The 25,949-nt window shown below is 41.9% G+C and overlaps 1 protein-coding gene across 6 annotated transcripts in view; it reads right to left on the reverse strand.

The window, feature by feature from the left end:
• Positions 1-220: 220 nt before the first annotated feature.
• Positions 221-25,949, reverse strand: part of KCNJ6 (potassium inwardly rectifying channel subfamily J member 6) — a 173,455-nt gene continuing 147,726 nt past the window's right edge. For 4 of the 6 annotated variants that reach the window (XM_074858347.1, XM_074858345.1, XM_074858348.1 and 1 more), the window contains one exon: positions 1,426-4,768. In XM_074858347.1, the coding sequence (XP_074714448.1) occupies positions 4,443-4,768 (326 nt within the window). In that variant the 3' untranslated portion in view covers positions 1,426-4,442. Of the gene's footprint in view, positions 315-1,425; positions 4,769-25,949 lie in introns of those variants that run through there. The other 2 variants (XR_012627489.1, XR_012627488.1) reach the window with 2 other exon arrangements.

The raw sequence follows: 25,949 nt of genomic DNA on the forward strand, positions 1-25,949 counted from the left end.
ATTTTCCATTCTTCCATTAAAAACACAAGATTTTAAAGGTTGGACTAGATGATCTTCAGGGTCTTTTCCAACCTAGATTATTCTGTGATTCTGTGATTTTAAAGATTCTTTGGGCTAGCAGGAGAATTCAGGAGCCAGTCAGCCCTTGGCATAGGGGCTGGGGTTCTGCCATAGCTCTTATGGCAGGATTAGTTTCCTGGAAGAAGTGGGATGTAGCTTTGAACCTCCTGGGCTGAAGAGAGCATTGAATCCAGGTCTTCCCTCTCCTAAGTAGCCCAATTCCGTGCAGCAAAGTGAGAACTTCTGCCCTGTGGCTGAAAAGAGAAGAGGGATTTATTCCCTGGTTCTGGAAGGCCTGTTTCCCCTCTTTAGTTCCAGTGGAGAAACACAGGCAACCCCAGATATGGGCACCTCCATGCACCAGGGTTAAATCCAGATCCTGTCTTGACAGATGGTTTGAAGCTAACTTCAAGAGTTTTCCTCTTGCATTTGCCAGCACCTTGTCCCACCTGTTTTGGCAGCTGCCTGCTGGGGACCCTTCTCTGGCATGCCACCTCCTTCCTTTGCCTTGCAAGGGATGCTCAGAGCTCTGACTCAAGTCTGTGAAATCCTCTCTACCTGCATGCTCACAGCAAGGCTCTTTGTAGAAGCAGACATTCAACTTTGATCACAGAAGTTAAATTTGTTGGGTTGGCTCACATCAATGCCAACAACTATGGTTTTGTAGCACAAAGATCTAGATCATAACAGCTATACACTGCTAAGAGAGCGTTTGCTTTTTTTGATGCCTATTTTGAAATAACTTCTGAAATTTATTTTAATCCTGGTAAGATGGTATTTATTGCTAAATAATAAGTCAGAGCTTCAAGTATCTGCTGAATGTCAAATTCTCACCTAGTATAAATTTGTGTTGCTCCAGTAAAAGCAGTGTGTCTGTGTGTCTATTATCAACATCTGAAAGATCTGGTTTGTAAGCTTGGGCAGGGGAGAAACAATTAGTGTGCTATTACAAAAAAAAAAGGAAAAAAAGTAAGAAGGAGCTAGAGAGGACTGTGTAACACTGCACAAAGTCTGTACAAAGCACCTCTGCAGCATTTCTGTTCACTGGCAGAAGGAATTAAGAGCTGCAGCAGATTACTGAGAGCTCACATTTATCTCTGTAAATTCTTTTGCTTCTGGAAATCACAAGATACTCTGAGAAAAAGACATCAAAATGTATTAGTGAAGTGTACAGAGATGTAATAGATCTTGATTAATTATGTAATCAATTATATTAAAATGTTGCATTATTCATGTTCCTTAAAGGTGATTTGCCAAAAATATTCCCATAGGGCACTGATATTTCACAGTATATTGTTTAGGGTTAGGAGATGAAGTTCCCAGGTTAAGTTAGTTACTGTTAATGAAAACACCACTCAGTATGTACGGCTTGAAAATCCATTGTTAATTAACAGCATTCAGTTCTTAATTGTCTTTTTACCAGTTCAATCGAAATCATTGACACAAAATACATTGTTAAACTGCTTAATCAATCATTGTAGAAAAATAGAGGTGTTTGATAGGGACATTCTAGTACAAAGTTTATGTGAAGCTTCCCCGTTGAAAGCTTTGGAGGCTTCTATTTTTTTTTAAGCTTATGTTACAAAAATGAGATTTCATAAACTTTACAGTCCGTACTACATTAATACCAAAGACAATAAAATACAGGGGGAGAGAGAGAAAGAGACGAACACACACACCTTAAGCTTTAAGTGCCCTATTCACAAAAATATAGCTTATACATGCGCATGCCCCAGTGGTGGAAAGTCTATTTTTTTTGCGCTAAAGGACACAAAAAAGGTTTAATTAGGGCCCTGAGCTGCTGTTCTAATTAATGCAAACTTTTTTTAAACTGCAGCAATGAAGTATAGAGTGGCCCAGTAAATTACAAGAGCAAAAAGCAGGTTTATCCTCAGAGGAATGGTTAGCTTTCAGCTCGTGCACCTTTCGCTAGGACTAACACACGCGGGTGGCTCGTCACTACTGATGCCGTGCTCTCCCCAGCTCCTTTGCTATAAGGCTTCAGTCTTCTAGGGGAGCTGTGGAGCCACCCTTCCTTAAAAACTCTAAGTACCCCTCATGGGTAGCCTTATGGGTGGTTTGTGATGGATGAACTGGAGCACTTGGCAGCTGCTGATGCTGGGGCTTTGAAAGGTCTGTAGTAAAACGAGTGTTATTTCACAAAACTTAAGTAACTCTTACCGAGTTGGCAGAATCAGCCATCCCGGGTGGAGGGAACAAAAATCCATATTCTGCACCATTCCTTACATCATGCTGCTCTGTGAAAGCCTTCTGGGGAAAACATTCAGAGCTGAAACAAAAAAACTCTTTCCATTCAGCCTGATCTGCCAGTCCCTGGTGTACAACCCTTTCCCCACAGCCTACTCTGCCCACCTCAGCATGAAGCACAGCTAGAGGACCTGCAGAAACCCCACTGATTAGCTACATGCTGTGAAAATTAGCAAGGGGCAGTTGTTTCCACAAAAAAAATTGAAAATAAGTGTGAAATTAATGTGAAAGCTGTATCACAGTGCAAAATTTCCACCTGCCCACTAAGTTTCTCCTGAGGTTATTTTTTTTCTCTTCTATTTTAAGGTAAATGTTTCTGTACAAAAATGCTTCAGATTCTCTTCAGTGTATTCTTCCTTTCCGGAGTAGGCAGGTATAAAAAACAAAATTAAGGCTGCAGCTTCTTCTTCGCTGACAGAAATGCTGCTCTTGATGGGCCTGAGTGAAAACCCACCAAAAGCAACACAATCTCTTTTCAACAGGTAGTATTTTATGAACGCTGGGCCTGACTGAGTGATCCTTAGCACTGGGCAATGCTGCACCGTGTGAGCAGCCCCTTAGGGGGCATGTCCATGAAACTGTCACCGTACACATCAGCTTCCCTGCCCGTGTGAGCGTTGTCGTGTAAGCTATGCAAATTATCACTGCCCAGTGAATTTTAAAGTTGTCAAGTTGGAATGCACAGGATTTACACTGATTTACAACAGCCAAGGAGCTAGCCTAAGGTGAAGAAAGTCATTAGGGAACCACTCTTCTGAGCACGGGTGTCAGGAACCATGTGTTTAGCTGAGAAACCCTGTTGAAGCATATATCCAGGGATGTCGCACCATCCGTGACTCTGCAGGAGCGGCCAAGCACTGGCGCTGTCAACAAATGAATTTCATTGATTATGGCTTCAGATGAAATTCAGCTGTTTCCTTCCCAGGTGAGCAGCTAAAATCTACTTGCTAAGGTGCAATGTTCGGTTTTCAATGGCTTGTACTGTTTGTGTAGCAAACTACTCCGCTGAAATCCCATGGTTTGGGTGGGGAGAAGGGAGAAGTTTCCCTAAATATTGCACATAAAGGATAATAGTTCCACATGAAACATGCTTGCTATGTTAAGAGTATACAGGAAATTCTGGTTTGCCATGAGTTTGCCACAGCCTAAATTTTAGGATGAACTGCCAAAAAAATAACCAGGAATGGTTTGTCTTATTTGTAAACATTTTCACAGTATATCAGTAATTATGTTACAATTTGTCTGCCCTGCCCTCTCCCAGACTTATGGCTTTTTAGAGTCAGTGAAACGATCTGTTTGGCAAACAGTGAGGTACTCTAAATAGCTGCCAGTCTGGTACACTGAAGAAAATGTCATGCACTAGAAGAGCCACAGATATAGGGGAAAAAGTCAATATTACAATCCAAATATTAGAAGAGAAATGCCTACTTGATGGGTAGTTAGTTTTTGCATCCCAATATTTCTAGAACTCTGTTTCTAAACCTACATTAATTACACATCTATGTACATTATTTAGAAGTTCTTTACTACAGTACTTTTGTACATGCGGTATTTATTACTAAATATAAAGAGAAAGTAATTACATAAGGCATATGTACAGTATTGTGTTGGATTGCAGATCCCTCTGCTCACCTTCATCTTAAAGCTGCAAGGCCCATTTCATAGAGGCTTGTCACTCAGTATGTGAAACTGCTCTGAAATACGTAAAAACTGGAGACAAGGCCCATTACTTTGATGAGCATTAATTAGTCTTGCCTTTTAAATCCCTTGTATATATTTCCATTGTTTTGGGTTTTTTTTGTTGTTGATGTGAATAAACCTGGAGGTCTCAACTCAGAGAGGTGCCGAGGAAGCCAGCAGTCATTGCCAGGGTGGGGATAGAGATTCCACCATCGATAATGGGTATTGCAGCTTTAACCCACGCCTTTGCTTAGTCTGTGAATCTCTTGAGTTTAAATTGGGCAGGTAGATATTCCGCATCTTAAGTATTTATTTTCCTGGAATTAAGGATAATAAGGAAGAAAAAAAAAAAAAAAGACCTGTCCGAGAAAGAAAAGAGAGAAAAAAGAGACAAAGATCAAGGAGGTGGTTTGTCCCTTATGCCTCCAGTTGTTCTACACTTTGGATTCATTCTCCAAGTTTGCCACATCACCGTTTCTTTCGTTTTGGTCTTCTTGATTCTTTTCTTCCTCCTCTGTTTCCAGCTCAGCATGCTGGTCCAGCTTGCTAGAAACAGACCACGTCAGGGGCAGTTCTGCTCGGCTGGCCATCTCTGCCAGCTCTTTGGCACTGTAAACTGGTGTGTTGGTCTCATATGTTTCATGAAAACTGTTGTAGTCAACTTCATAAAATCCATCCTCCAGAGTGAGGACAGGGGTGAAACGGTAACCCCACAGGATCTCACTTGTAATGTACGAACTTCGAGCTTGGCAGGTCATTCCTGTAACCGAGAAGGAAGAAGTGCTGTAATAAGGACCCACTGCTTTCCCAAACTCTTAATTATTTGTTCATATAGGCAGAGAAGTGATGGTAAAAAGACATATGCCAGAAAAGAAATAGGTCTGTGACATTATATGAGGTTGAGCTTAGAAAGCAATTCTACAATGTGTAACCTGTTTGATGCCCCTTCCTTCTCACAAGCGGTGAGTCTGTGAACAAAGATTAACATTTCTTTATTAAATGCAGTTCTTATTCCTATATTTCCTCAACCAGTAACTCACCTGCTGCCGAGTCTCAGATGGTTTATTGAGAGTGTATATGACTTGCATTGTGCCATCCTTTGGTTCCCTGGCATGTAACGAACCCACGCTGCCATATCCAACAGTTGCCCAGGCTAACTGATGAACTTACACAAAAACTTTTCTCTGCTGGAGCTAGCCCCTGAGCCTGTGATCCACAGGTTGACTTGGTTCCCCTAAAGATTGGAGCCACCTTTTAGTTATGCTGCTTTGAGGTTTGGGCTGGTGGCCAATGCACAAACATCAGCAAAACTCCTCAAGGACATTGTGATAATATGTGGGTTGAATTTAGATAACAGAGACTAACTTCTCTGTTACCTTCCCTTCACAGCTCTGCTGAACCTCACTCTGGGAGCTGCTATAGGGCAAAAAAATCTGTAAGATACTATATTTTGTTAAAAGGCATGGAGAGAGGCAGCTGTTCCAAGCTCAAAGTGTAGTCCAGTGTCCTCTGGGTGAAGAAACACCTGGCCATGGCAGAGACCTGTGACTTGGAGAACCTGCCCCATCTCCGACAACTCATGGAAGCCCTACAATAAAACACTAACGCTCAGGAGTGTTAGGAGAAACACAGCTGATCAGGAAAAGTGAATTTAAGAGGCAAAAACATGCTGCCAACAAAATGGGAGTACATGAAGAGAATGCGGTGGTTTTCCTTTAAATATTTGCACATTATTAGCTATGTATTACTAAGCAAAATTCAGCTGCACAGTGTATGTGGAATACTTAGTAAATAAAGTTACATAACCCCTGGACAAGCCTGCCACACATCAGTTATTTAGAAGGTAATCAAGCAATTAAAAAATGTTTAATTTTGAGGGCACAAATGGCAGCCTGTAGAAATGCACATTGTTTCTCTGCACTGCTGGCATCATATAAAATCACATGAAGAGTCTTGGGAAGAGCAAATATTGGCAGTTTAATGCCTCCAATCTTTTTTAGGGCTATGTAAACTGCTCCAGAAAATTCTGCCTTCATTCTCTTCAGCCTCCTCTCCAAGCTCAGATAGCTTGCTTCTGATGGGTAAAAACTGCTGTTTCTTGGTACTCAGTCTCTTTCACTTACAACATTACATTTAGAAAGATGTTTACCACCAGTTATTGCACTGTGGTACTTCATCACCTCTCCAGCATTTCCCTCCACTTACTTCAGCGCCTCAGACCCTGGAGGGGTGACTGTCAGGGAAAGCTTTAGCGTGAAAACTGCTCTACTGTACCTACCTGCTACAGCCAGGCAGAAGTGGGACCGTACCTCTACTGTGCTTACTGATCTTAATTTCTCTTTCCTTATGCCTGGCAGAAATACTCAAGCCTTTGTTTTTCTTGGTTTTGCAGGACAAGATGTGTTTACATTTCAATTCTCAAGTATGCACAAATGGAAATATAAAGATCTTACCATTTTTCTGTTCATTTCACAGGTGGGAAGGGCTGAAGGACATGAAACCATATGACAAAATCATCTCTTGAGACATTTCCTGTGCGATTTTTAGTCTAAAGGAGATCTTCTTTCCCACAAAATGGCAGAGGGAGAAGAACTTGGCAGCTCACAGAGCACTATACATTTGAGAAATGCACTAGTTGTGCAGCAGCTTCCTCAAAGGGTCGTTTGTTTTTTGCAGTGCTCTTCCAGGCAAACCCAGAAGCATGGGTGCCGTATTTGATAGGATCTCTGTGCCCTGGGAGGGAGACATCAGCCAGCCAGGGGCAGAGAGGACCAGCAGCAGCCAGTGCTGTTGCGATGTCTCCCTGCTGCCTCAGGCACCCCTCTGGGCTGGTCTCCTACCAGCTCCTTTGCTGCTCTTTGGTGGCATGCCGAGACCAGTGACCCCTGGATGGGTTTCCCCAAAGGAGTGTGCCATTCCTAAGACTCGTGTGTTTCTAATCCTTTTCTTCACCTCTGAAATTTAACTTCAAAGTGAGTGGGAAATTTTGAGTTTTCATTACAAGGGCAATGAGATAAAGTAAAAAAAAAAAAAAAAATTAAGTCCCTTTGAAACAGTATTACCTCCCTGTGCTCAGACCAAGTACTCAGCAATCCTGCTGCTTTGGTTATGACAAATTTGACTGGTGGGAAAGAGGGGGCTAATTTTCTGCAGAAGTCAAGATGAATTATGTTAGAGTTACAACGCATTAAAAACAAAGTCTCATCTGAAATTTTGACCTGTCTCAGTTTTTAATTTAGTCTCCATTCAGCAATGATTTAATACCTGTTTCTTTTCCACAGCTAGACAAAATACTTTCAGAGCTAGAATGAAAGAGTTAGGATTTGTCAAGTAAATTGAAATCAAGAAAAAGACTGTATCCTGTGAGGGACGTTGTGTATGAGAGGGACCTTATTATGCTCTCTAAAGGTTTGAGAAAGCTAACACAGAAAAAATCTGTAAGTGGATCACAAGGATTCCAGTTTAAAATGTGCCACAGTTGTAGAGACCCTTGAAGTGATTGCCAGTGTGCCTGCGTGTCTCTGGAAGCAGAACAGAGAGATTTCTGCAGTTCTGCATGGTGTGGCTTTACCAGCCTCTGCCTGTGCTGGCTCAGAGGTCCATCAGCTCTGCAGTCAGCAGGGCTTCTGGACTGCCTGTTCTGCATTTAAGCCCTTATCATGCATTATGGTCTAATTTACATATGTTTCATTCTACGCCATAGTTTTAATTGTCCTGTGAAAGGAAATGTGACTTTTATTATTTGCTGTAAGTTCTGAACATGTTCTTAGTTGACAGGGAAGGCTGCATCTTGAGTGAGGGCGTTTTAGGCTTTAGGTTTCCAAGTATTGCATGATTTATTCTGTAACTGTGTGGTTTATATGTAGCCATAGATCTGTTGCACAATGGCTTTAAAAATGATTGTGGTTTGACATTTTGACTAGTGTCTCATTTTAATTGGATCCCTTCAGGGTAGATGAGAGCTGGGGAGCCTTTGGAGCTACTTAGCTCAGCATTAATTGGATTTTTTCAAAATAAGTCGGGAAATTAAGAGACCCAAATAATTCATTCTAAATTAATTAAAACTATAACTGGAAGGAATGGTCTATTTGAGAAGAAGCATAGGAGCCCAATGAATACCTCGAGGCTGGACTCCCAGGCCCTGCTGTGATGGGTATGGAGTGAAGCCAGGGTGGTGGTGGGGGAGCGTTGCTGCTGGGGGGTGGCAGAGGACCATGGCTGCCGGGGGTGGTGGAGGAGTGTGGCTGCTGGGCTGGGCAGCCACTTGCCCCCGCGTGTCCCCGTGCGGTGGCTCCCCAGCTCCCCACACCATCTGTCCCTGCTGCCTGGCATGGGAGAATGGCAGTGGCAGGATTCGGTTACCCTGCAGTGGGCTTGCGCTTGCACCTGTTCACCTCACCGCACACTGTATTTTAAATACATCGTGAGCTGATGAGACCTCTGATGGTTGCCCCTAACTGCTGTCTCACTTCTTTAAACTCGAAGCATTTTTAATGAGTGGTAATGAGCCTTTGTATATGTTGCAGCTCTCCGTTAGGTCTTAATGACCTAACGGTCTGTTTGTTTTATGTTTTCAGAGGCTAGGGAATCACGACCGAGTGTTGTGCAAATACTTGATTGCTGGGCAAGTTACCTAAGTAGTAAAATTAATTGCCATCTTACTTCATTGTGGGGTTTTTATTAGGTTTAATGTTCAGTTAGAGCTTTGTGGGCTGTAACCAGCACCATAAGAGCTGCTACTTCTCTGTGAAAGGCACACACCACAGTGGATACTATTCTTATTGCTCCCCTGTCCCCATTCCTGGGTCAGAACTGTGCAAGGCAAGTTGCAAGATGAATTTTGGCCTGTGTTATATCAGACAAGGCAAACTAAATTATGGGGATTGAGTGAAGGAGACATTTTTTTTCAGGCAGCCAAGCTAACGTGGCAACATTTTTATTGTTTTGTTATCAAATGGGAACAGAAAAGGTCCTGCTGACAGTGCTGGGTTTAGCTCCATGTATCTGAAATCAGCAATTAGTTACTGCTTTGGATAGCCCTGTTACCATACAACCAGTGTAATTAAAACTTTAATTTATCCTCTAAATGCTTATTATTCCCATTCAACAGGTGAGGAGCTGAACTGCACAGAGACTTGAGCAATGCCACAGAGTGAAGAGCGGCTTGTGAGCAGGAGCCAGTGTCCAAGCCACTTTCTGCCTGCACTGAATTTGTCACACAGCTGGGCTCCTGCTACAAGGTACCTGTGCTGGGGTGGGGATGCTGTAGAGAGCTTGGTCACATCTCTGACATTATGTCCTATTTGCTTCAACAAGAAGTTGGGACCGTGCTCTGGTTCCTGATAACACGTGGGCTGTTCCTCTCCAGACCACAGGCTGCGGTAGCTCCCTCTGCCTGGCGGGAAGCGTGGACACTATTTCAGTGTACCCCATCAGCAATTTTCCCTGCAGCTAGAATGAAAGGTTTTATCAAGCTTAATATTTGCACCATGCAGTCTAAGAAAATGACAGAATAATTCCCCTAAGCTATTGCTGATATGTGGGTAAGGTTACAACCCCACCTTTGATTAGAATTAATAACAAAGTTGATGCCACCTCCAGATTCATTATTCTTGAAAAGTCATCCTGTGCAATTATTTTGAGGTTACAGTTTGTTCATGCTGTCTACTGCTATTTAGGCTTATGCTTTGTACTGTCTTACAGTGCTACAAGGGTTTGGTGCGGTGACCCAGAGTGACTTGATGCATTTCCTCACAGTGCACTTCGTTTAAGATTTCATGGTAGCTTACACAGTAATATGTTGTGTCATGCACTCTTACCATATATTATTCCACTTTGTGATGGGAGCTAGCAAAAATAAAATGGTATTAAAAAGTCAGGGGAAAAAGGGTGCTTCAGAATCTCGGAATCAAATACATGTTTGGGCCAAAATGCAGTGATTTTTCATCTCTAGGTCAGCCTACTTCAGATTACACATAGCAACAGCCTCATTCAGCTTTTGTTTTACTTGAGGTGGTCTTCATTACAACGGGACTTTTTATTTTCGAATTCCACACCTGTGATAAAAAAAGGACTCTAAATGAAATGAAGGGGGGGAAGAATTATGGGCCATTACTGACTGCATCTTTTTGGCCAACAGCCACAAAGTCCAGATGATTTTGAGGTTCAGCGATTTCCTGCTGGCACTTGGCAGAATGAGGGAGACTTTCTGCTGCACAAAATTGAATGGGATATCCCATAAGAACAACTCATTTTCAATCATTGCATGGGAAGTTTGCTTCCCAGTTCAGCCTGGAGTAAGACCTCAGCAGCAGAGGACTCAAGTGTGCACAGAAAGCAGTGGTGTCCCTGCTACCGGAGTGAGTGGGGTTTCACTCAGGTACAGGAGTACAGAATTTGGTCTGGGGGTCTCCAGCTGAGAGCTGTGATTTCTATGTGCATGTGAGATGCTTCTATTATATTGCTTTCACTTTATTCATAACATCCTCTGCTGAGGTATCACCGTAGAGGTTTTGGTCTACTTTGTCAAAAGGTTCATTTGTATCATAAGAACACCAAACCAAACATGTAGGAAATTCTCTACTCCTTGAGATTAATTCCTATAGCCTCTGTGTCAGTGCTCGCAATGAAACTATTTTGCTGTAGGAATTATGAAGAAGGGGGAGGTGCTGACCTGTGGAGTTAGAGCTGACTTTTGCACTTTGCCTGGGGTAAGGGTGAGAAGGTGGGGGAACTTTACTTAAATACTCTGCATTAATATTGAGGTAATTAGATGAATATGCACCTAGTGTCTGAAACTCCAGTATGGTGCTCAAAAAAGCTACGGTGACTTTGTAGGTTTGTATCTGAGCATTGCTCCTGTGTTTGTTAAGTATCACCAAGCAGCGTGCTACAAGGCAGAGAGATGGTCTCTGCCCAGATGACCTTTTGGCTGCAAATATATTTGGTGCAAGATTTGTCAGTCTGTTATTTTTAGATGTTAAGGAGAATGAGAAAGCAATGTGTGCTATTAAAAACAAGCAAAAGGCTAGGAGTCAAGAACTCCTGATTGATACCTTGGTTCTCCTGCAGACATTGTGTGGGATTTGGCAAATTACCTAGCTTTGCTCGGTCTGTTTTATTGGTGTGCCACAAGGGACATGCTGACATTTAAAGGCAGTAGAGGTGCTTGCAGTATATTCTCTTCTTCATCTAGACTTTCACTGTCAAATTTGTACTAAAAAATTCTCCCTGGTGTGAAAATGATTGCCTCAAAAAAGAACAGAGATTTAGAATAAAATTTCTATAGTGCCACCAAGTTATTGTCAGAAACATTTCGTATTAGTTAATTTGTTCTCTTTAATCAAGCTAAAAAAAGAAAAAAGTCATGTTGTACCCTGAATTTGCCACTTTTTGTAAGCATTTTTGTAAGCATCAGTTGTCGTTGATGGAAAATGTTGCAAAAACCATGTTGTTGTAAGATATTGTTCCCCTCCTTTTTGTATTTGTGTACATCTGACAAGGAATCAGTGCTTTTTTTCAGTTTTGAGTCAAAAAAATTAAATATATATAACCTCTCATTCAGAGCTAGCAATGGGAAATTCCCAGGGGTTCTGATAACTTGATTCAGAACACACCTGGAAATGGGATACTTACCTCATCCTGTGTCTAAAGCTCTTGAAAGGAGTAAGATCTGGAAGGGTGCCAGTGAGCATTTCAATGTATCTGTGTTTCAGCATGCCTGGGGATCTGTGCACAACATGCTTGTGTGGTGGGTTATGAAAGGTGTGTATGTCTTCTCCACGTCCCAGCCACATCGCAGCATGGTCACTCGTGGCTCTGGTGCAGCGACTGAAGAGAGGGGGTTGTGTGTGAGTGGGAAAGGAAGGGAGGGGGGACAGATGTTTTTTCCTATAAGAATTTAAGGAATTAACTTTCATTGGCTTTTTTTTGTTTGTTTCCTTTTTCCTTTTTTAATGTTAAAACTGGTGCTTTTGTTCCTGTAAATGATTTGAGCAATTTGGTATTTCTATTTTCACATTTCTTACTTAATCAGACCAAGAAGCTGTTCACTATATTTGAAATTTTATGGCTGCGATCTAATGCTATCTGTGAATTCCAATCAGAGGTCTTTGTGGTAGCTGCTGTCTTTGTCTCACAGCTGATGACGGGACCAGGGACAAGCCCCACATCAGAAAATGCAAGTTACCATGGAGTGGGCTGGAGTGGCTGGCCTGACCATGATCAACGGTAATAAAATCACATGCCCCGTGGAAGAAAGCATATATTATTAGGTCATATTTGCACAAGAGGTGACTATGCATAGGAAATTGAGCTGGTGGGAAGCCATAGTTTCAAATCAGTGGGACTTTCTGACACTCCAAAATCTATTTCTTTCTAAACAAGATGAAAACATATGACAAGTATAAAATATGGAATTGATATTAAGTGAAATTCTACACAAAGTCTAACTTGGATCAGTCAAAGCATTCTGTTTTCATTCTGACTTCTTCAAAAGTGATATATTGTATAATGCATCTAAATTAGAAAAAGATGGCCATGTTTTAGTCTTTTTCAAAATATTAAAAAAATGCACATTTTTTTCCCCCAGTATGAGATTTTAATGTCAGTGAAATGATATTTTCTGAAGGAAAAATGCTGAGTTAGAAATGTTTGATTTACTTGGTTAATATTTCTCCTATCAGGAACTAAATATACTTCATTCACTGAGTATTTTGTATCTGATTTTTGCTTTCTAACTGCATGTAGCTTAGTCTGAGAAATGGTACATGCATAAGGCAGAAAAGCTTCTCTGATTCAATCTCAAATGCACTGCCACTTTTAGGTAACAGTACCATATACATTCTCAATAAACAGCTTCTCAAAGAGATGGTGCAATTACTATTCAGCCAATATTTAACCTTCATTTAGCCTTATATTCAGGCCATGCCCAGCAAATCAAGCTGCCTGATGTGTATGAATTTTAATCATTTTTTCAGCTGTGCTTTTTCAAATGGATGATGATTACATTTTTCTGTCAACTAAATCTGGGAAATTTAATATATCAGATAATGCAGTGTCTGACCAGAGAGAGAAGCTTGTTCCAGAATTGGCACTTGCAGTCCTTGGAAACGGGAAACTCAATTCAGTGGAGCTGGAACATGAAGTACCAGAATTTTGTACCCTACTCTGTGTTTGACTGTTGGGAGACATTTATAGATTTGGTGGTTTCTCAGACATGGAATCAGCACCACACAAGTTCTTTATTTCTCCTAGCAGGTACCCATGACAGGAGGATCTAGGTGAATTTTGTTTAAAAGAAGCTGCAGTACACAGTTGTATCTATGGTGGCTCTGCTTTCAAAATGCAAATCCTGAGTAAGCAGAAGACCTGTTCTGACCTTTTAAAAATCCATTGCTATTAATCTGCAAGCTTCCTGATGAATTCTGGCCCACAGATGGAATGCTCTCCTCCGGCGTGGTGCGCGGGCTGCCTGTTCTGCTATTACTTGACAAACACCTGGAGCAGACAGCAAAGGCACCAGGGTCCAGCTGAGCTCCCTGCTGCTGCCTCACCAGAGAAGGGTCTTGGCAGGATTTTTCACAAAGCAGAGCAACTTGACCCACCAGAGCAGAGGTATGGCATGGAGCAGAGAGGATCCTAGGTAGCAGGGGCTGTGGAGAAGACCCCTGGCAGTACGTTAAGGCTAATAGTTCTCTTTATGGTTTTGGACCTATCCAGCTGTCTTACTTCTGTAACGGAGAGGATGACCAGTCAGCAAGAATCACAGCCTTTGCATGAGTTTCTGTTGGTTTCCTATTTCTTTTCCACAGTCATAAGCAACATCTTTAATTCTTATTCCAGAGAATCTCAGGAAATATATAATTCACACAAATATTCCAGTTTGGTTACCTTGGCATTTGACAGCACTTTGAGCTCAGTCTGTTTTATGGTCTCTCTCCAGTCACTAGATTCACTGCTGCTGGGGAAAAACATGTCATAAAAGCCTCAGGAGAGGAGACGACAGGGGACACCCGGCTGCACACTGGTGTGCAGCCATGCTGTGCCATAGCTGGCCTCCTGCAGCATGATCTCAGGCTGAGAGAAGCCAAAGGGGCTCCCTTTTCCTCCAGGGGCTCTGAGTCCCCTGCCCTTTCCCTCACCTTTTATGAAGGGGTGGAGGGCCACAGGAAAATCTAGTTTGGGATAAAAGAAGGGTGGAGAAGGAGATGCTTGAGCTGCTGCATTACTCATCTTGGGGAAGAAAGCAGTAGAACAGCTCCTGTTCTCTGTTCTGCATAAACCCAAAGGTTAAATGAGATCAGCACCTCAGAAGCAAGTTTTTGTCTCTACACTCATTGCTGGGGAGACAGAGATGGGAATGAGGTAGATATAAATCCCAAGTAGGAAATGAAGAAAGGAAAAATGCATCCTCTAACACTTCTAAATTTTACAGTTTGATAAAACCCTGTCTTTTTGAAAACTCCAGCTTTGATGTGCAGTTTGGATGGGAACTGCTTCTTCTCCGAAATGTTCAGGCTGACACCACAAGATGCAATCACTAAGACACACCTGCAGCAATCCTCCTAGGGTGATGCCCACAGATGGCATTAGTAGAGCTGGATGCTCTGCAGGTTGCCTGCTCAACTGCTGAGAACATAGACCTTAAATGCATTTGGCCTTGGAAAGGGGTAGAAGCATTGTTTATGGGAGAGCTTTTCCAAGATGGCCAATCTTTTCTGGAAAAATATAGCTGACTGCTATATTGGCTCTATGCTACGTAATGCATAGCAGATGCAACCCTCTGGAGGAACATGTATTTAGCACACAGTAGTAACCAGGACTGAGACTAGAACAAGGCATGTTTGGGCACTGCTGAAATCCCACATTAGCATTAATGCCAAGGGATGGCTGAGAGAAAAACTCCTTTAGTTGGAATGACGCTTGCTGTGAAAAAAGCATTTTCTGTAATGGCTTGTAGCTGCTGCACACTTGTGCTGTCATGACTGTGAGATAAACATTTAATTAAAATATACATGTGATCCATTTCAGCTCTTGCTGTGCGGACCTCTTAAACACATAATTTGAGTCTGCATGTTTGGATGGCTTTTGTTCCTCTTCTTAAAATGCTACTTACAAAGAGAACAGAACATCCAAGGTTAGCTCTATCCTGAACTTTACTGACACAGAGCTTTTTATAAAAATGTCAAATTTTACTGCGGAAATGTTTGTGAACCCAGGATTAAAGACAAAACAGTGTGAACACGCAGCTTGGCATGCTGTAAAATTCAGGAAATAAGGAAGATCACTAGCTTTTTGACAACAAAATCTGTGAATCACCCACAAAGAATTCTGGTGGTTGTTTCTAGGTTTGTGGCTAATGTCATTGCTGAAGCCTGGTTTAGCTGTTATGAAATCAGAGGAGGAGATGAGAGTTCAGGGTAAAGCACTTGTTTCTGCCAGGCAGATGTTGGCGAGAAGTGATGTTTGGAAATGCAACACAAATCAAGAGAAATTATGTTCTATCCAAAATCACTTGGATTTTTGGTAAGCAACAAAACATTTCAGTGGGGTTGCCTGGGCAGTTTCATAATGGTGCATCTTTTTAGGTGGGCTAGAAAACAAGTTAAATGTGGGTATGTGGTACTTGCTTTTAGAAGAGACAACTTGAAGAAATCAGTTTTTCTAAAGATATCTTAGTTTCAGAGATTATATTTTTGATTTATATTTCACTTGAAAGAGTACTGAGAGGACTGGTGTAGAGGTACTCCATGGTTTTCAGAAGAAAGCCCTAAATTCTGATGGCATCGCTGAAACTGTCATAGCTACCATTAGAGAAGGCCAGCTATTATCACACGTCAGCCTATAAAAAGCAGCTGGACATGGGGATGTGTGAGAGCTGGACCAGTCCAGCTCTGTAGCACTGGCTAATAACAGCACAGCTGCTTTCTGGTTCTTTAACCAAGAAAACAAGCAACCAGCCATTTCTCTGGGACAAAGCTCACCTCCTTGAAGATGTTGCCCTTTGTTGACAGTGGTTGGACCTGTGCTTAATTCATCTGGCAGCTCCCCTCTCTTCTCTCTGCTGGCTTAAGCATGGACCTGCCTGTAGCCCTGATCCAGGCAGTATAGCCCTTGGCAGGTGGGGAAATTTTGCTCAGATGCTTTGAAGAAGGTCCCTGGTTTTATGAATCTTCAGTGTAAGAGCTGAAGGGGCCCAGTGCTGCAGCCCTCTCTGAAGGACCCCCACAGTGTACATGGCCCAGAGCTAATTTACCTGCTCTGGGAGGAGGAGGAAGAATATCTAGGCTAGATTTGTTAGTGTTTCAAATGATGGGTTTGGATAGTAGACCTTGTACACTTTCATTTTCTTACTGGGAGAAAGTTTAAGCAACCAAACATTTGTTCGTGCTATTATTTAGTGTGATTGGTCAAATATAAAAATCTTTTTAAAGGAAACTGTTAAACACAGTGAGATTAAAAATTAATCTGTCATACATTAATCTTTAATTAAAATTTAAATTAGGTTTATTGATTCAGCTATTGTTATCCTTATCATGACAAAAGAATCAGTCAATCCCAGACTTCATGCAGCTCTGATTTTTGATAAACTTTTGCAGGCCTTCTAGCAGTTATGCAAAGAAAATAATCTGCGCTGTTAAAATCCTCCGACTGAATAGCAAGTGGGTTTTGATATTCTTTTTTTTTTCAGTTCATAGAATGAGACTTACTAAGTTGATGCTTTCAGGTTAATAATATTGGCTATCTATCTATCAACTTTAGCAGCATATTTTTGAAATGCAGGACTGAGCAAAAACTGGCTGTCTCAGGAAATGAGCTGCAAAATCTTTCATTTGTGTAACACTACTTAATATTCAAGTTAAGTCAAAATTTGTATCTATTTTTTAGCTGCTTGGCATCCTGTCTGATAATAGGTGCTATTAATATACCTGCTAGTAGATCAATGACCATTTTAGAAAAATTAATACTTCACTTGGTTTTAATTGACTTTGGTTTTATTTGAAGTGGTGAGAAAGAAGCTGATTCTGATCTTTAATTACTGCCTAGCATTTAGCAATGAGTCCAATAAAGGAGAACAGCAGCAGTAGAGTTGAGGTTTTAGGAAGCTTCAGTACTACTCTCCTGATATTTCTATTCTGGGAAAAAATAGGAACAACACACTTCAAGCTGTAGCCTTTTCAATCTAGCAATTTTCTCAATGCCTAAATTCATATAAAAGGAAAGAAAAAAAAGAAGAAATAAAAGAGCAAAAAGTTATTTTGCTCTATTTCTTGTTCGTGTGTTGTAAATATTTAAACTGTTTCTGTGAGGAACATAGACAAATCAATCCGTGAGAATATGTGTCTGATTTTGCCATGAACTTTTCCAAATGGTGATGGAGCAGAGAAATTCTGAATTTCTTTGACATGTGTACCTCATTTATGGAAGCAACAAAGAGTCATTAGGACTTTTTAGCACCCCAAAATTCCCCTTAGTTTAACAATATTTATCTCAGCTGGTGAGAAAAATTAGTTATTTTAGTAAGGAAAAAATAATGAACTTGAGAAGAAGTGGCTATGTATGGGGAAAACTATCTGAGGAAGCAAGAAGAAGAGGGTGCTCATGTTCAAAATTGCACAGCTCCCAGAGGAGAGGTACCTAAGATAGTGCAGAGGAGTCCAAAACAAAATGACTGGGCTTTTGAAGCAAGAAGCACCTTGTATAGAATAATGTCTGTCTCTCCTGAGTAATTAATTTCTGTTCAATGCTGAGGATGGGCTTGGTGTTCAGCAAAGATGCTAATTTCTCCTGGAACACAAAGCACTTGTTTGGCAAAGAAGTGTTTGTCTCAGGGTGTTGTGGTGCTGGATGAAAGCTGGTTGGGTACAGAGGGCATGAGCTGTTCCTATCCTCCCTCGCTGTGAGGACTTTAGTGTTTTCAGCTTTACCACTGTGGTTTGTTTCATTCCTCTGTATCAGTCATGAGGTGGCACTCTTCTACCAGAAGAGATAGCTTACAAAGATTCTGAAGTGTGCATATATCTAAACTAAGAAAAAAGAAGCAATGCCTGGAAATTATTGTTGAGACATTATTGCAAAAGTTACTTTTGAAATGTCTGAGCAGGCAGGCAGATGAGACACCACCAGGATGCTGTGTGTTTGTGGCAGGAATGTAGTATTTGAAGGAGATACCTTGCTGAACTCTCTTTGAGCTAGAGGTTAGTAGCTTACTTGATTTTCTTCTAACTCCCATACAGATTTGAGGCATTTCTGTGCACCAGCTGCAGACTATATTCTTCTTCATGACAAGCACAATTACACATTCTCTTTCTTGCAGCTTTTATTACTGCTGCCAGACCACTGCTAATTTGGAGCACTTCATTGATATATGCTTTGTACAATGACCACTTGGCTAAAACTGGACATCCTTCACTCTGATGGCATCCTGCCTCTCAGAAAGTAAACTAGACTAGGCTCCCAGTTTGAGAGCTAAATGGGAAAAAATAAACCCTGACATTTCTGGCTGAAGAGATCAGTCTCTAACATTGCATACAAGTGTTTAATGTGAGGTTTTTAAAAAATGTATGCCATAGCACATGGAAAGCACAGCACCAGATTCTAGTCTCAGCCAGCAGCAGTTCAAACCAGCATCATCTTCTGTCAGGATATAGCTATTCCAGACTGTGGACCTGACTCATATCTCCACAGTTTTACACCTCCATGGGATCCTTGCTAAGTCCCAAGCAATCTAGCAGATGTCTGCTTGTAAGGCAGCATCCCCTGGCTCCTGCTGTGTTCCTAAGGCATGCTTAACCTCCAGGATGGGAGAGAGAAAAAAAACTTGGCACGCTCTCTTTGAAAGATTGCTGACCCCTTCTCTCCTTCATGCCTGCAGTGAACCAGGCTTGGGCAGTAGGGGAGCTCAGGGATGGCTTTAAAGCTAGTTGTGCTTCCTTCAAATAGTGTAAATCACAATGCCTGGGAGGAATAATGCAAGAGTTTGGAGATGAGGCAAGCTGATGAAGGGGATATGAGTTTGGGAGGAGTTCAAGAAGGCATTGGAAGAATGCTGAATCCAATCAGCTCCGTGCTATGCAGTGAGCCCTTCTCTCTCCTCCCACCATGATAAAGGTTTTCCCTGGCTGCCAAATGAAATACACTGGCACTGCCTTCACTTTGTACTTACTTCAGGCAGAGCTTTTTTTAACCAGAGAGATAAAAGAAGCAAAACTCCACTTTATTATCTAACCAAAACTGGGAAGTGCTCCTGGGACAGGTGACAGATCAATAGGGCCACTTTGGCTTCTTCCCTGTGCTTCTCAAAGTACAGCTGAGGATCTGGACCCTGATGTGAGTAAGTGTTCATCACGACCCCCAAGGCTGAACTCCTGCCTGGCTAATCTGAGATCAGCGCGGGCAGAGCTGTTTTGAAAAATGAAGACTCTTTTTTCTTTTTAATCACATGTTTCTAAAGAAAAAAGGGAGAAACAACCTGCGCTCTCTTATTCCCAGCATGGATGTGAGTACTGGAAGTGAATTGAAAAATGTAGCTGCACCCCAAAAACCCCAAACTCAGACATTACACATTGCTTTAAGAAGCAACTACAGAACTGGCACATGCTTGGTCCTAGGTGCATAGAGCATTAACTGCTAGTCACTTGGTGCAACCCGGATTATTTTCTTCTTGTGTTTCCTATCAATTTTTAAATTACATTTTGTTCTGATTTTACTGGAAATGGAGGTCAATGCAAAACAATACAGAGACAGAATGTATTATGCCAACACGTTTGCATCAGAATCCAGAAGCCCAGCAGGGAACGAATTACTGAGGCTCAGAAAGGATAGTACTAGTAATATTTGGCTCTTCTTTCCCGTGACCTTTTATCTGAAAGTCTCAAAGGAAGGGAAATATTATTATTTTTGTTTTTTGGATGGGGAAATTGAGGCAGAGAATGGTGACTTACCCTAAGGCCTCAGAGAAGGTGTGTAACAAAGGCTATTGTGGTGAGGATACGTATATTTTGACAGTCATTTGGGGGCATGCTGGCTATCTGCTGTCCTTTGATGTGAGTCAGGAGGATTTTTTGGCTTAAAGCACTGTTTTCATGGAGAGCTAATGTTTTGGACCAGCATTTTTTTCAGATCTTGTTGTTTCAACAAAAGGCAAGCTGCTGCTCATTACCAGGGTCTCAGCAGAGCTCAGAATCTTTCCTAAGACCATTTCTCTCCTTTCCGTTAAGCAGAGCAGGGCATGGATGACAAAACTGGAGAGCTTGTTTTGGGAACAGAAGGCAGATAAGATGAATCATGTCATGGAATGTGAACGTGCTTTCCTGGAGTCACAACTGCACTTCCTCAGCCTTTTCCTGTTCTCTATGCAGTGGAGCTCTCCCCTTCTTTTAATTATGATTGAAAATTTTCTAGTATCAGAATAATGGAGATTTTGCCTGTGGGTGCTGTGACGACATGAGGCTGTGGCACATGCATGCACACACATACGGATATAGAGAGATGCACAGAGATACCGAGGTGAGTGATTTTGTGGTTCTCCTATACCCAAAATAGCAAATCCTTGATGTGTGAGCCTTGGAAATCCTCAGTCCCTTCAAATGCTTAATGAGATAGGTTGATTACCATCAAATTAAAATTACTTCTGTCGTGTGAGGGGAGGAGAAGAGAATTTAACTGTCAGCAGTGAGAAGACAATTAACAGACTTCAGAGAGGTACTGAGACAGTTAAGACGTTACAAGAAAATAACTGGGAAATGATGGATAGATCAGACTATTATAAACATATGGTGAAACTGAGCAACAAATCACCACAAAATACTGTGGTATGATGGGATTAAATCAGCCAACACAATGAGTGAAGCTCTGTTACACCATCATAGTGCAGAAATATTTGGGTTTTACATGTTTGGGAAAGTTTAATGGCATCTCCTCCCTCTCCCCGCCTCCAAAACCCATTTGTAGTGCAGAAAGCTTCACTTGATTTCTAATTTGGGAAAATGCTATACCAAACCTCATAATTCTTTTTCTGCACAGTTTACCAGGGTAGTATTACACATTTTGGCTCCAAGAAAGCCCTGTAATAAATGATAGCTCTTTCAGCCTGTTGGCAGTATACGGTCCAGCCATCAGTCTTGTAAATGTTCCCATAACCATTGAAAAGTTAAAATAATTTGGAACTGTGGCTTAACACATTATTAATCACAGAGCAAAGGGTTTGATCTGATTTCACCAGGCATACTAATGTAAAAAAACGTATGATCCTCTCAGATGCAAGCACAGGGAAAAAAGCACAGCTAAACATATGCTGCTCCCATGACTGAATACAGGCTTCAAGCCCAGTATTTCAGGGAGCATTCCTCAAAGTTTGGTCAAGTATGAAGGCTTTCATTTAATAAATCCTTTTGTGAACTTGGCCAGGTTGTTTGTGTGTCGATGTGTGTGTATGTGTCTGTTAGTGAAGAAGTTGATTAATATCTTGCTCACTTTCCTAACTGATAATGAGAAAGAGAAAAATTATATGGTCCCCACATGAACTGGCTGCTCTAGCTGTGATGTGTGCCTTTTGCGCTAACCAATGATCCCATATCCACAGGCTTTCAACTGGCCAGCTGATGGACCCAAAGCCAATGACAAGGTGATGGCTTAATCCGAGCTTCACAAAAGTCAGAAGTATCTTCTTGCTGCATTTCTTGGCTTTTGGAAGGCAGTGGTTTAAGTGTGGATGAGAGTGGGTTGCAAAAGTCTCTATAGCAGCCGGGTTACTCTTCAGGTTCCTTTACCTTTAGGGCATTTCTCCATTTTTTTGTGTGACTGCTGAATCAGATGAATGTTTCTGAATCCAAGCGTGGTAATACATATGAAGTGACAAAAAAAGAACTCATTCAAAGGAAATCAGCCCAAGATAATGAGGATGACATGACTTGGGTTATTCATATCCAGAAAGTATAATTCAGCTTCATGAACTCTGCAATACCTAGCAACAATACCACAACAGGTTTCCACTACATATAGTGCCATGTTCAAGACAGATCAGGCTGGTCTGCTGCTGTTTGGGTTATTGTTGTACCTTGAACTAAATTGCTGTGAACAATCTCAAAAGAAGGAGCACAATCGGAGTCCTGACACTGCAAAACTCCTGAACAATGCTGTAGCTTGCAGCTCTGTTGCTAACAGGAGAAAGATGGAGATTAAAATGGCAGCTGTGGAAGAAAATTCACTCTTCAGCCTTTTTACATCATCATACTTAAAAGAGAAAGCTACAAGTGTAACTGATGAGGTATGATGCTTTAGAGGAGGAGAGTTTGGATTTGCAAGAAGCTTTGAATGTCTTGTTTTCCCAGAAGCGCTGACATCTCCCTTGATAAGCTAATTTTAAAAGTTAATGGACTAGATCCTTCGATGTGTTAATGCTGCATTGTACTGCTTCAGTGGTGCAAAAGAGCACTAAAGCAGTCTCTTTCTGTCACTGGAGGTTTTCCTCTGTCCCAGGGAACTGCTGGGCAATATGGGTCAGCCAGCAAGATCTTCCATGAGCCGTGATATGTCTAGAGCAAAGACTTCTGGGGAAGAAGTGGGATGAGAGGTGTAGGCATGCAACCCGATTCTGAATGACTACTGCTTTAGGGCTGTAGGCTGACAGCAAAAATAATTTTACAAGCTACTGATAGAGCAAATATTCCCAAGATTGGAAGAGCATTGAAAGATTCCAAGTGGTGTTTTGCATTGACACCGCTCCTCCACTCAATCAGGAGATGTGGGTCCCTGCTACATTTGACTGCATACTTGGAAGAAGGTGTGAAAAACAGTGAGGGATAAATGATTCCTTGTGACTCTTTTTCTCAGTTGTGCTGACTAAACAGCCACTTCCCTTCTTTTGTGTGAGTTACGCCTAGTGGCACGTGGCTGTGGTCGGTGCATACTGTGCCGAGTTAGACCCCAGCTGCTCTGGGACCTGAGGGGGACACTGACCCAGCATGGCACCGACACATCTACTGTGCAAAGGGGAGTCTAAACTAAAGGCTAGTGTTGTGGGTTGCACCACCTACCCAAATCCTGCAATGCACCCACTTACTAACTCCATGCTTACATGATCCAAACCAGAGGTTTTAGAAGGTTTTTGTAGATACCTCAGAAAACCACAGGGTGCAGCAGCAATGTTGTCCATTAAAACAGCACCAACTGTGTCAATGTTTGTCATAAAGAAGAGGAGGCTGGCAGGGAGACGTAACAGGCCAGTTTTAATCTGCTGTTTTAAGTCAGTCTGACTCCAAGCCAGGGAGAGACACTGAAAGAGGGACTGACTGGACGGAGAGAGCCCTGAGACCCACTCTCTGTTTGCTCACCCTTCTGATCAGAATGCAAGTCCACAGTAAACCAACATGAACAGGGCATTTAAAAAAGGAAACAGCAGTGAATAGGCAATCAGACTGGTCACTGTTACAACTTGGTGCCATCATATAGCAATAGTTTAAACTTCCTGCCGCTTAATTCTGTCATCATTCAAGAGTCTAGACAGGCTCCCTGCTCTTCCGATTCAGGCTGGATGTTTTCCACACAAGAGCTTAAGGTTACTGTCACTGTTTTCCAGTTGAAGGAATAATTTCATTGGAATTAATCAAAACTAAAGATGTGAACAGGTCTTAAGCACAGCTGATGGTTCTCCTCCATTTCAGGTAAATGGACTGCCTTTGGGCCTATATAGTCCTTCTTTGTCTCCTACCTGGACAATGCAACACAGTTTATCAGGGCATAAAACCATGGGTCCAATCCATGCTGAATGCCGAAGCACTTCCAGAGACAAGTCTTACCTGTCATTTCATCTCTACAGCAAGACTAAAAACACGTGCTTATTTTCAAGGTGCTCATTACCTGAGATCAGAGTAACTGTGGACTATTTCCATCTTGGGTAAGGATGGTCAAAATGGAACTTTTCTCTTTCTACAAAAGCAGGAGACTGAGGAATAAACTCCAATGAAAACTAAAACTCAGTATTTTTCATCTGAAGTGCCAAACAGGCAGTTTTGACCTTGTCTGTTTAATACAAACACAGAATAGCATGGATCAAAGATAAAAAAGAACCAGCCATCACATTTGACACACACTTCTCCTGATGCAGGGAGGCTATGGACAACTTCTGATTAATTTCAGTTGTGCTGCGTAAAGTCTTTAGACACTGCAACAGCAGGGATCTGTCTGAGAATGGGCTGAAAAGGAGCTCCCTGTGTAGGCAGTAATGAGACAAACAGGGAACAGTTCTTCCTGGGAAAAGCATCGCTTACAAAAGGAGTTGTCTTTCTTGGTGTGGTCAGGAAGGGCTGGTGGAAAAGGATACAGCACTGAGAAATGTGAAGGACAGAATAGCAATCTGAGTGGTCAAGAGCATCTTTTCTTTTTCCCCAGAGTACGTGAGCTGCTGAAGACAAGATGAAAAGGTAGGTCTGCATTTTCTTTTTCTGTTCCTCTTGTGCCGAGTGTGAGGAAGCAGCGGGTCAATCATCTGGGCCATCCATGAGTGAGGTGGATGCCTTAGTGGGACAAGCTCTCAGGGGTCATGACCATCTAAGCAGGTAGGGTTGAGGACTGATTCTTTGTTCTGCATTAGGCTTTGATACGCTAGAGGGGACAAAATCTCTAGGCTAACCCAAAGACTGCTACTAACCCAATCCTATGCTGCACTCCCCTGAAGGACTGCCATGCAGGAACAGCGCAGGTAGCATCCAGGCTTATGTAAAAATACTGTGGGATGGAAAACTGAAGCTGTAGAGGAGTGACTGGCATAGGAGCAGACATGCCCCTTCTGCTTTGTAGGTTAGTACAGCCTTACAATGTGTCACAGACATCTTGAGAAAGATGTTTTGATTCCAGAAAATGTTAGTCCTAAATCTCAGTGTTTTATGACAACAGAGAGAGGCATAACTCTCAGGGTGTACCTGTAGGTTGTCAGCACCAGAACACAACCTAGAATGCAAACAACAGCTGGAGAAATTTTGAACTGTGCACATCAGTGTGAGCTACAAGAGGAGAGCAAGATTCACATGTTCAGGAAAGATGTGCATGCATTTTCTGTGTCCTGAGCCATTGTGGTCCTGGTACTGGTAACACCCCTGCTACTGGTTGTACAATTCAGCATTTTGAGGCGATCAACTCAGGTAAATCTGAGTTGAATGTAAGTCTGGCCTCTGTGTGCCATATCTGTCTTAAGGGAGGACAGTGGGGACGATAAGAAAACTTTCTTTACTTATTCCTTTTGTCTATTCTTTTTCTCTCCTTGTCAGAGAATGACAGATGCCTGCATGTCAACCTGACACACCATCAGGTATAATCTTGAGCTGAATGAAGGCTGTAATTTGATCAAGGGGCTCTGGCAGGTTTTGAAACAATGGCAGTGTTTTGAGAACAAACCTGGAGGATTTCATTCATTAATAGTGTAGGTGCTACATAATAAACCTTTCCTACTGTAGCAGCTGGAACATTCCTCCGTCTACTCATCCTGCTGAATTCAGAGGGACTGAACAGAGCTGAAAGATCTTGTGAAAGGGCAGTTAATGAAGTGAAACTTCAGGGAATTTGGATTCAGCAAATGAAGACCTGCAGTGATTTGACAGCTGCTGAGAGATCTGTGTGGAAAAGAAGATGAAACTCTCACACAAAACACAGAATTGGTTTGAGATCAATTTCTCAGTTCTCAGTTCAGATCAGGGTAACAAAATAAATAAACCACTGTCACTTGACAAAGTCCTTACTTACACATGGGGGGTAGCATAAAACTAGTTGAAACTCAGTAAAGTTGATTAAAGTCCACAATGCTGTCAGCAGAGATACAAAGGTTGAGGTGAAAAGCTGCAGGTCAGAACTGAAGAGATTTTTCTCACTTGTGCTTCCTCAGGAATTATTACAAAATTTTTCTTCTATGTCCCCTATGAGGGGCTTAGAAGATGGGTGGGAATCAA

The sequence above is a fragment of the Strix uralensis genome, chromosome 2, assembly GCF_047716275.1.
Source record: "Strix uralensis isolate ZFMK-TIS-50842 chromosome 2, bStrUra1, whole genome shotgun sequence".
Classification (NCBI taxonomy): Eukaryota; Metazoa; Chordata; class Aves; order Strigiformes; family Strigidae; genus Strix; species Strix uralensis.